The sequence below is a fragment of the Schistocerca cancellata genome, chromosome 3 (assembly GCF_023864275.1).
Source record: "Schistocerca cancellata isolate TAMUIC-IGC-003103 chromosome 3, iqSchCanc2.1, whole genome shotgun sequence".
NCBI lineage: Eukaryota > Metazoa > Arthropoda > Insecta > Orthoptera > Acrididae > Schistocerca > Schistocerca cancellata.
In genome coordinates, this window is record NC_064628.1 from 547,275,019 (window position 1) to 547,287,524 (window position 12,506).

At 38.3% G+C, this 12,506-nt stretch overlaps 1 protein-coding gene across 2 annotated transcripts in view; it reads left to right on the forward strand.

The window, feature by feature from the left end:
- The window catches only part of LOC126175383 (ABC transporter G family member 23), a 501,239-nt gene that overhangs the window by 439,802 nt on the left and 48,931 nt on the right, over positions 1–12,506 (forward strand). For both annotated transcript variants that reach the window (XM_049922158.1, XM_049922157.1), the window contains one exon: positions 10,310–10,517. In XM_049922158.1, the coding sequence (XP_049778115.1) occupies positions 10,310–10,517 (208 nt within the window). The remainder of the gene's footprint in view (positions 1–10,309; positions 10,518–12,506) is intronic.

Sequence of the window (12,506 nt, forward strand, 5' to 3'; positions counted from 1 at the left end):
GGAGGCATCTTTGGTTGTGTAAGATCCCTACAACACAAAATCGACTACACTATAATACTGATTCAGAGTCACAACTTAGAGGCTCATTTTCTATTTAAAGTTATTCAAAAGTGTTAACTATATTCTACTTAATCAAATATAAAAAATAGAATTTTATGTACATATATATAGGCACATAGCTAAAATGTTACAGACGCTTCTAGATTAACTATTCTGAAGTAAACAATATTTTAGTGAAGTATGTATAACGAAATGAATTTCATGTCCGTATAATGAGCACAAAAGGCACATAACTACACACACTAATTACCAGAAGGACCTTAGTAAAAAGTCTAGTTTTATCTGGAAACACTTTGATAGTTATAAGCTGCCACACAGAGAAATTATGAGGCAGAACCTACAGATTTGAGCAATTGAAAAATAAATTTTAACCAAATAAAGGCACAAGAAAGTTTTATTAGTAAGCTTCATTAAATATCTCATACAAGGGAATGGTCCAATAAGACATGTTGAAACCTACCCTGGATTTTTTTACACAAGAAGAAGACAATGAAAGAATTGCACTGTCAAAATTTTAGCTGCTAAGAGGCACTGCAAGTATTAAAAAAATAGCTGAAAATTGCCAAATTCGTAACACACCAGGCAGCGGTAGAAATATACACCCCTACTGGCACTGTAGCAACTGCTCATGCACAACTAGGCACACACACAGCCAAGGTCAGCGTAAATTTGTAAGCAGGAAACACGACACAACCCGATCATAATTTGTAAATGACGATTCAGGTTACCATTCATTGATAGTTTCTCTGACACTACAGTACACAGTTGTTATTCTCTTGAATTAGCTGCTCAGGTAACATCTATTACAAATTATCAGTTGCTTTTTGCAGTATTGGTAAGTATTGACAATACAGATAAAGTTGAATTAATCTTAACTGTTCTTATGTGAGAGTACCTTTTTTTTCTTCCAGTTTCATAGTAATGTGGAATCCAATTAACGTTCTCAATTTAGCAATGATGAAATATGAAGAAGGTAGTTTCCAGCCAAAATCACCTACTTCTCCTGAGGATGTACATATGTATTATTTGTTAGTCAATTTCCTTGACATTCATTCAAATGATATCAACATTCCGTTTGAAATTGTGAATACATTAGAAGAAAAAGGAAATAATTGTTATGATTCCATGAATTGTGGTTTTGATGACATCAGTTGTACCAGTAACAGTTATGAAGAAGAATACCTTTCAAGCCTTAAAAAAACAGCTTTCATCGAGAAAGAAAAGGCAGTGAAATATTGGTTAAACGAAGGAGGGAAAAAAAACACTTGAAGTTACACAGTGTGCAAAGGCATTTTTGTTTCATAAAATCTGAGTGTGAACTGTACAAATGGAAGAATGAATTACATAAAGTAAGAAATATGCATCAAACAGAAACCCAAAATCATCTGAATGAAAAACTGTTCGAAAGATTTAGAACTGCTCGTGAGAGGCTATGCACCATTACTGATGAAGATCTGCGTGACTAGGTCTTCCAAATTGCAGCTGACATGACATTGCTGATTTTCAGGCTTCGTCAACTGGGCTACACAGGTTCAAGAAATCATACACAATTGGAAGTTGCAAAATTACCAAGTTTACGTCACTTAAATGTGTAGAGCAGCTGCCAGTGATAGACAATGCTATAGAGAAATTCATAGCTGACATAAAGACGAAACTTGCTGGTTTCCTCACAACTGCTGTTTATAATGCTGATCAGTCAGGTTTTGTGAAAGAACTGCATGCACACTGCACTTTATCATTTTGTGGTGAAAAGAAGGTGGAATCAGTTGCCCAATCAATGAATGCAATGACACATTCATATACAATAATACCAGTGATAAGTATGAGTGTTTTTCTGTTTACGTTGCTAGATCTGTCTTCAAGAACTGCAAGGTAAATTAGGACCAAAAATAAAAAATGGACTGTTTGGTTGCAAAAATCTTGTAATTGGCATATCAAAATCTGGAAAAATGGGAAAGAATACTTTTCAACATTTTGTTTGAAATGTTATCCTATCAGCTGCAGAAACTAATTCACTGCTTTTGTTGGATTCATGGTCTGGACATAATGACACATCTGTTTTTGTGGAGGACAATGCAAAATCTGTAGATGTAATGTGGATTCCGCATGGAACTACTAGTGCAATTCAACTTCTCAATAAAGAATTTTTTTTGACAGTGGAAAGCATTTTTCAGGAAATTATCAGGCAACATAATTTCTGATACCTCTCTCTGATTTCAGGTACAGTATTCTTAAACGGAACGGCATTCTTAAGCTCCAGTCATTTGTGCATTACCAGTTTTCTTTGCCACACTTTACGAATTTGATCAAGTATGTTTGGTATGCAGCGCAATATGCAGAACAATGGCCGGGACCATTTATGACTCCATTCCAGTTCTGTCTAAATAAAACTAGTGGTTACTGCGAAGTGCTGACTGCGTCAATTTTTCCTTTGTCCAGTGTGTCTGGTGCAAGAAAAATGTTTGTTTTTGTCATTCAATAGACACTTCACAGTTTTGTGATGAGTACAGGGAATAAACAAAGAACTGTTTCACTGATAGTCAACTGTACAACATTCAAACATTATTATAAGGAATGACCTACAGGAATTGTTATAAAATGTAGTATTTCAAGACATTTCATTTCAAAGTTTACAGGTCCTCATTGATGGAAGTCGTCTGTGACATAAAACACTGCCACGATTTCATTTTCTCTGCTAGCCACTTTTATCAGAATTACATGAGCAAGAATTGAACTGCCAATATGAAGTTATTCAAAAAAATGTTCCTATGGTTTAAGCGAGGTTTTCACCAGAGCAAACAAGCTAACAAGCATGAACAGAAGAGAATTCTATCTGGTGCATCCAGTAGGCCTCTTGCATGTCTTTAAACTGGACGCCACTGCAGCTTATTAAGTGTCCCTAACCTTCCCCAGTTACCCAATCGGAAAATAGAGTCCTGCAGTTCAATGTGAAATCCGAACCACATATCTTTTGTGGCCACTCCAACATCTGTGAGAAGTGAATGCTCGGTTAAAAATCATAGTGAAAAAGTTGTGGTCTGAACAGGATTTGATCTCATGCTCTCTGGATCACAAAGCGTGCTCTTTGCCACTAGACCATTTTTGATTTAGGAAAAAAAAAAATGACTATTAGACCTTACACGCGTAGTGGAAACGCTAGCTGTGTCACCTCTTGAGATGATGGTCGACGTCAGTAATTAGTGTTCTGTTTATTAATTTCCCCTTAGTGGTAAAGAGAGGCCAGGGAAAAATGGCAGGTGACATACAAGTAAAATTTAGGACCAGTGCTAAGGAAAGATGGTGATGCATTTCCATGTAAAGTGTATGATCTCCAAGCATGTCAAACTTCCATGCAAATTGAGACACTTAATTCTTCCTTTCCTGTGCCATTTTCCATACTCCATCAAGAACAGTGTGCTCACCATGCAAAATAATCGTCACTGAATGGAAAAGTTTTGAATTGTGGCTCTAACAAGATAGAGTTACATCCTTTATGCTGAATATTAGCTCCGAAAACTAAAAACTAAAACACAGCGTTCATAGGGAATGCTGCTACCTCATTTTCTCTTCCGTTCCCTTTAGTATAAACGATTCTACCCATATATAAACAAATGGTAGCAAATTTTCTGCAAATACTCATTCACACATGTTCGCTTCCATTTGCTTCTTTGTAAGTCAGGCTTTAGGTGCTTAAAATTGCTGTCTGTGAACTCCGGATAATTCCGCTATGGGGCACTGCATGGGTGATTTGCCAAGTCCCATGCTAGGCAGGCAGGGCTGTACAAACTGCTGTGTTAAGCTGTTCTTTGCACAGCAACTTCAACATTTTTTACAAAATGCTTGCAGTGCCTCTTAGCAGCTAAAATTTTAGCAGTGCATTTTTTTCATTGTCTTCTTCCTGTGTAAAAAAATTCAGGGTAGGTTTCAACATGTCCTATTGGACCATTCCCTTGATAGTTTCACTGGTTCTTAGAGCATAGAAAGATTCATTTATTTATCCATTGGTAGCGTTTTGTAAATCCCATCATGAAAGAAAGCCTTCAGTATTGTGGAATAAATCAAGCTCTATATTAATAGGCAGAAGCAGGAAGAGCAGGCTACTTCTGCAAAGTGTACTAACAAGAATTTGTAACTTGTGTTAATCTGCTCACTCTTATAATACTATTGGAATTATAATACTATTGGAATTACAATACTATTGGAATTTCTTTATAAGGAGAGAAGCAGTTAGTTTGAAAAATTCCATTGCTTCTCCTCTTATACTTCTCAGCTGCTATTTAATGTAATACTTCAAACAAAGTATTTGTGTAACCAAACAAACACTTTTTTAGCCTTGTTTCACAGTTTCTGAAACAAGGCTAAAACAGTTTTTGTTTAGTTAATTTACAATGTTTCACCAAGAATATTATCAACTGACTATAAGCTGGAAAATACGAATGATCTGTTTAATTGAATATTAAAGATAAGAATAATTTACATCCTTGAGTCCAACATAATACAATATAAGAATGGCTAATAATATTTTATTTAGCTCTGTTTTGGAATGTAAGGCAATCTTCAATTTCCTGCCTGCCAGTTACTGGCATACTATTATAGATCTTTGCAACAGAACACAAAATACCATTTAAACAGGGATCCATGGAAATCATTCTTACTTCTAGTATTGTGATTGTGAATTACCTAATTCATTTTTACTTTACTCTTTTTATTAACTGTAAACACAATAATGGAGGAAATTTATTGACGTATAAGTGTAAGAATCCCAGTGACCCTGAATAGACCCCTGCAAGAAGTTGTGTTATCAACATCACATAATATTCCTTCTACAGAGGAGAAATGATTTGAGCAAACTAGATTTTTAAAACATTTGGCATGGCAAATATTGCTCATGAAGGGAGTCACGGCAGAACAGAGAAAGAGGAATATCAATAAATGCATAAATTGACTGCTAGGTGTGGAAGACACCTCACATTAAAAGTAGATAAACAAGATAGTGATCAAATATACAACTTTTTTGTTGTAGAAACAATGGATAGGACCCAGTCACCATTTCTGACAATTACTGTCTGAAGTAGAACAATAAATAAGATGACCTATAATAAAGGCAAGCAATATACTCCTTTTAATGGGGATAAATGTGGTTTCCAACCCAGTTTCGACCATAAATCAGCTATGTGAGAGCACTGTAAAGTAAAAATGATATGAGGAGGGTTATTCAGAAAGTATATTCTCTAGAACCATAATCAGAGACTACAGTGGCCTGAAAGTTTTATTAGGACATACATTTAAATATTTGAGCATGGAGAACTAATGTGACATCAGCGCTCCTCTTTCTGGGGTAAAGTGGATGTCAATGTTTCAACACTTGTGAAAATTCTGTCTGAGAACTCATCACTGTCAATGTAGTACTGCTGCAGAAATGTCAATTGTGCTCCACGTATTTGAATTGCATACAAGCATCAGATTTCTCAGTGCACCCCAGGCACATAATTTCCAGAAAAATGGTTTTTTTAGAGTTAACTGCAACAAGGATAAAGATGAATCTTGGAAATAGCTGTTTAGTTTTGTAATCATGTTAAATGTTAGTGAGAATCACCCCATACATGGACATGAAATTCATTTTGTTAGACACACTTAACTAAAATATTACTTACTTTAGAACAGGAACAGTTAATCAAGATGTGTCAGTAAATGCTCTGCCACAACTGTTTCATAAGATCATATTGAGAGAATATGAGGATGGAATAATTTTTTTTTGTTGTGGGAGGGGGAGGGGGGGGGAGATGGATATAAAAATTTAATAGCCCAAAGAAGCAGTAAAGCAGGATCTGTGACTGTGTCCTACACAGAATGAGCAAAAACAGCCCCTTGGACAGCTTCCTGCACTGTGCACTGCTTCATCTTGGAGGTTCCCCCCCCCCCCCCTCCCCCCCCCCACCAATCTCCTCAGGAGATTTTGGTAATATGCTCCTGCATCAATTATGAGAATAATCTTTTAGCAACAAACCATGGCAGTCCCTAAAAACCCTCAGCATCATCGTGGCCTTGATGGTCAAGTCTTCATGTTTTTGGTACTGGTGAATCCATATGTTTTCGCTGTTTGATTTCTCCTCTATCTCTGAGTGATGATACATACAGCACTTGCCCATGGTGATTAGGAGGCTAAAGAAGTCATCAGGATGAGCCTGACACTGCTGCAACATTTCTGCTGCTGCCTCAGTTTCGCGGGCTTTCTGAATAGGTGTGAGCACTCACAGAACCCAGTGGGTGGCATTATTTGTCATTTTAAAAGTGTCATGTAAGATATTTAAACCTAACCTACAACTGATTTTCACTTTTCTCCGCTATTGCACCTGTGTGTCCTTTCTTCTGTGTCATTCAAACTTGTTTGAACACACTGGACATGGCTGCACCATCTGTGTGCAGCGTTTAGATGCAGATGTTTAGGACGGGTGGTAGGGACAGAGCATCGAGTGACATTATACTGAGTGCACTATCCGAAAATTACCTCGAGCAATTAAACAGAGAACCGACTCGTGGAGATAACATCTTGGACCTACTGATAACAAACAGACCCGAACTTTTCGACTCTGTAAGTGCAGAACAGGGAATCAGTGATCATAAGGCCGTTGCAGCATCCCTGAATATGGAAGTTAATAGGAATATAAAAAAAGGGAGGAAGGTTTATCTGTTTAGCAAGAGTAATGGAAGGCAGATTTCAGACTACCTAACAGATCAAAACGAAAATTTCTGTTCCGACACTGACAATGTTGAGTGTTTATGGAAAAAGTTCAAGGCAATCGTAAAATGCGTTTTAGACAGGTACGTGCCGAGCAAAACTGTGAGGGACGGGAAAAACCCACCGTGGTACAACAACAAAGTTAGGAAACTACTGCGAAAGCAAAGAGAGCTTCACTCCAAGTTTAAACGCAGCCAAAACCTCTCAGACAAACAGAAGCTAAACGATGTCAAAGTCTGCGTAAGGAGGGCTATGCGTGAAGCGTTCAGTGAATTCGAAAGTAAAATACTAGGTACCGACTTGACAGAAAATCCTAGGAAGTTCTGGTCTTACGTTAAATCAGTAAGTGGCTCGAAACATCATGTCCAGACACTCCGGGATGATGATGGCATTGAAACAGAGGATGACAAGCGTAAAACTGAAATACTAAACACCTCTTTCCAAAGCTGTTTCACAGAGGAAGACCGCACTGCAGTTCCTTCTCTAAATCCTCGCACCAACGAAAAAATGGCTGACATTGAAATAAGTGTCCAAGGAATAGAAAAGCAACTGGAATCACTCAACAGAGGAAAGTCCACTGGACCTGACGGGATACCAATTCGATTCTACACAGAGTACGCGAAAGAACTTGCCCCCCTTCTAACAGCCGTGTACCGCAAGTCTCTAGAGGAACAGAAGGTTCCAAATGATTGGAAAAGAGCACAGGTAGTCCCAGTCTTCAAGAAGGGTCGTCGAGCAGATGCGCAAAACTATAGACCTATCTCTCTGACGTCGATCTGTTGTAGAATTTTAGAACATGTCTTTTGCTCGAGTATCATGTCGTTTTTGGAAACTCAGAATCTAATATGTAGGAATCAACATGGATTCCGGAAACAGCAATCGTGTGAAACCCAACTCGCTTTATTTGTTCATGAGACCCAGAAAATATTAGATACAGGCTCCCAGGTAGATGCCATTTTCCTTGACTTCCGGAAGGCGTTCGATACAGTTCCGCACTGTCGCCTGATAAACAAAGTAAGAGCCTACGGAATATCAGACCAGCTGTGTGGCTGGATTGAAGAGTTTTTAGCAAACAGAACACAGCATGTTGTTCTCAATGGAGAGACATCTACAGACGTTAAAGTAACCTCTGGCATGCCACAGGGGAGTGTTATGGGACCATTGCTTTTCACAATATATATAAATGACCTAGTAGATAGTGTCGGAAGTTCCATGCGGCTTTTCGCGGATGATGCTGTAGTATACAGAGAAGTTGCAGCATTAGAAAATTGTAGCGAAATGCAGGAAGATCTGCAGCGGATAGGCACTTGGTGCAGGGAGTGGCAACTGACCCTTAACATAGACAAATGTAATGTATTGCGAATACATAGAAAGAAGGATCCTTTATTGTATGATTATATGATAGCGGAACAAACACTGGTAGCAGTTACTTCTGTAAAATATCTGGGAGTATGCGTGCGGAACGATTTGAAGTGGAATGATCATATAAAATTAATTGTTGGTAAGGCGGGTACCAGGTTGAGATTCATTGGGAGAGTCCTTAGAAAATGTAGTCCATCAACAAAGGAGGTGGCTTACAAAACACTCGTTCGACCTATACTTGAGTATTGCTCATCAGTGTGGGATCCGCACCAGATCGGGTTGACGGAGGAGATAGAGAAGATCCGAAGAAGAGCGGCGCGTTTCGTCACAGGGTTATTTGGTAACCGTGATAGCGTTACGGAGATGTTTAACAAACTCAAGTGGCAGACCCTGCAAGAGAGGCGCTCTGCATTGCGGTGTAGCTTGCTCGCCAGGTTTCGAGAGGGTGCGTTTCTGGATGAGGTATCGAATATATTGCTTCCCCCTACTTATACCTCCCGAGGAGATCACGAATGTAAAATTAGAGAGATTAGAGCGCGCACGGAGGCTTTCAGACAGTCGTTCTTCCCGCGAACCATACGCGACTGGAACAGGAAAGGGAGATAATGACAGTGGCACGTAAAGTGCCCTCCGCCACACACCGTTGGGTGGCTTGCGGAGTATAAATGTAGATGTAGATGTAGATGTATTCCCCTTAAAATACAGAAAATTAATTACCACATGACATACTACTTTATCAATGGGCTGCAACATTTTATTTTGGCTCCTCTAGTCTGGGAACCTAAGATCAGAATTACAATTACAACATAAAAACCCCCAACTTAGCCTTGCACTGCCCCTTGTATAGACAAATAACAATTACCAATTATTGTTTTTCACTTTATAGTTTTAATTTAACTTGTTTTATAATGAAGAATCAAATTTTTGTATAGTTTTAAGTATGACAACATATTCTGAATAAATGAATAACAAACTTGAAATAGTTATTTTTGCTGTACACAAAATTTTCCTGTATTAAATTGTATGCAAATTTCACTAATATAGGTTAAGTATTTTAGTTGCTTTCAATTACAGAGTTTCAAGTGCTAATGTTTTATTATTTTGTACAAGGAACAGTATCTAAAACTAAGCTGAAAATTGTTAATCTGCTAAACGTTTAAGTTTTGTATATTCAACTACGTGATTTCATAATGTTTTGCAGATACTTCCAATCGAATATTCTACATATTTTACATAAAAATTGCATCACGTGAATAAGTTTCTGTCTTCTTATATTCAAAATTATTGAAATGGCTGAATGCAAACACGCATGATGAAGTTTCAGTTTGTATAGGATCTTAATTTTTCATATGCAGTGAAATGAAAATATATCTTGATCCATACAATGTACTTTGTCAAAGGATAAATAAAGAAATAAATATGACAAACTTTTCTGCTGCAGGTCATTAAGTAACAATAGTTCATACTGTATTAAATAATTATATATATAAGATAAAACATAAAAATAGATGTACAGCAACATAATAAAAAAAAAAAATTACAGTGTATCACGTACTTCGATAGAAGCATATATTGACTATTCCAATATGAAAATCTAGGGCTGTTACATTACAAGATACATTAATCTGTAACTAATATCTTCCTCCTCCCAGTGCACTAGTATGTGGATGTCAAACATACTCTAAAATATTTGAGAATTTCATTGCTTTTACATACACAATTTTATTTAAAAATACTTTTCTTAAATAAGGAATGCTTTGTACTCATCAAAGTCATCTTGAAAAGCTACTTTTTTATTTTTGTATCAGAGCATATTCTAAAATATTTGTTTTTCCAGTCTTATCTTCTCACAGATTACATTAATTCATGTCAAATCTGGAGGGAACAGTTTGCTTCTTAATTACGGATTTAAATAGCATTACTTTTTTATCAAATTGTGTGTACTGTAGCACATGCAATGAAGCAGAACTAAGTGTTTTGACATATGTGAGAGCAAAACATTTTTCTACACACCAAACAAATTAGTTTCTTTGAAAAGAATAATAAATAATACTAAATAATTATATTTGCTTATCTGATTTCCATCCACAAGATTTCAAATATACGGCTTCATAAACTAACTTGTATTTACCACATTTTTTTTTGCAGGTTTATGGCATTCTTATTTGGTTTGCCTGTTGTAGAAACTGCTCTCTATTGTCTTACAATTGGACGTGACCCAGTGGGATTACATTTATCAATTGTTAATCATGAGCTCAATAATACTATGGATCCGTGCCCAAAACATGAAGGTTGCAGCTATGAACTATTAAGTTGCCGGTACCTGCAGCATCTTTCGAAACGAGGAGTAATACTGGTAGGTCAATTATAATTCTACTATCTAGAAACTATCTGTTAATAGTCACATTCCTGTTCTGTATGCCCAGTATGACAAGAGGTTTGTAGAAAATAACTGGTATTTACTTTTCATTTGTTCAGCAGCACTCTGTGGCTGGCTGACATCGCAAAAATGCTAAACAATTATAGAAGTTGTCCAAAAAAACCTGCAGTGTACCAAAAAAAAAAACATGTCCCACTGTCATCCATTGCTAATTTCTCGTTGTTGATGTCCATCTTCTGCTGCCCATGTTTGTCTCTTTACGTCGACATCTCTGAATGATGGTTACATCTAATGCTTTGAAAAGTCCCCTTTTTACTAACCTTCCCCTTTAAATCTTACAAAGTGATCATAGGTACCAAAAGGTATGTGTTTCCTTTTTTGTATCATCCAAGCGAATAGTTTCCTCTTGTTATTTAATTTTCCTGCTTTTCTGTTATCCTACAGTCTCTGATCGACCTCTCTCTCTCTCTCTCTCTCTCTCTCTCTCTCTCTCTCTCTCTCCCCCCCCCCCCTCCCGCCCTCCCCTTTTCCCTATACCCACTCCTACATTTCCTTCTCGTCCCTCCCCCCTCCCCCCTCCTCACGACTGCCAGATACTGCACTTGAACAGGAATGAGTAGTGCTGTGAACTGGAGGAGGATGAGGTGTGGGAGAACGGTAAAGAAGCACAGGGCAGAGAGATGAAGGGGCTTCAGGGTAGGGAAAGAGGAACATTGAGACAAGGATGGTTCCCACAGAAACAAGCAAAGACTCTAGGAATTCTACATACAAGATTACTAAAGAACATTGTGTGAGCTGAGAATAGTACTAACAAGAGGAGGGAGCAGGATTGTGGACCCGTATCTGATAATGAAGTGGGCAAGATTAATTTACCGTACATTGAGATGGCATCAGTTTTTGCAGTAGCAGGATAGTAGAATGCATACCGTCCCACGCTAGTATATATGGGGGTGTGGGTTAGGTCCCAGTCCCGAGTGAATTTTGTTTTCCTTCTCTTTTTTCTTTATTCTTTCTCTATTTTCTCTTTTGATAACAGCTGATAACTGCTTTCATTATCTTTATTATAAAACAGGGGACAGAAAGATAAAATAAATTGATTTCATATGTAGTATGCTGTAGACACATACCAATTTAACAGTTTTTAGGGGAATAGTCTTCATAGAACACTGGAAACATAAACTGTTCTTGAACTAGGCATACTGAATAAAGGCAAATTGCAAACTGCTTCCTGCAGCTTAATCAACTAATCAATATTCTAAAAAGGAAAGTTGCCTCTCACCATATAGCAGAGATGCTGAGTCACAGATAGTCACAACAAAAAGACTGTCACAATACGAGCTTTTGGCCAACAAGTCCTTTGTAGAAAATAGAAGACCCCCCCCCCCCCACACACACACACACCAATACCAATGCAAACTCAACTCACACACACATGATTGCAGTCTCTGGCCAAGAAACAAGTGGACCACCCTGTTGCTGAGCACACTGCCCAACACGACATCCTTCATTTCAGTGACTGCTTCACAGCCTGACCCCACGTGGATGCTTCCCATCAACACCAGCTTTACTGAATTGTGCTGGTGGGAACTCTCCCTGTAACACATCCTATGTTCCTGTAACCCTCCTGGCCTCAAACTTCGCTAGTCATTTTTCTTGCCCATCCAGCCCTTCCCTGTTCCCAGTTCCCGTTCCAGTACTACACAGCCCTCATTCTGCCAATACACCCAATATTTTTACTTCTCTCCTCTTCCGCAACCCTCCCCCCCCCCCCCAAACACACACATCCCTCTCCCCTGCCCTCTGTCTAATTTCCCGACTGCACCTAGCTGTCCTACCCTCTCTCTATCTTGTCCTTACATGCTCCCCAGCAGCACTTCACTATCCCCAACCCCTACCCTGGTATCCCTCCCCCTCCCTGCCCCAGCCTCCACCTTACCCCCACCCAGCTGCTACTCCCATCATGCA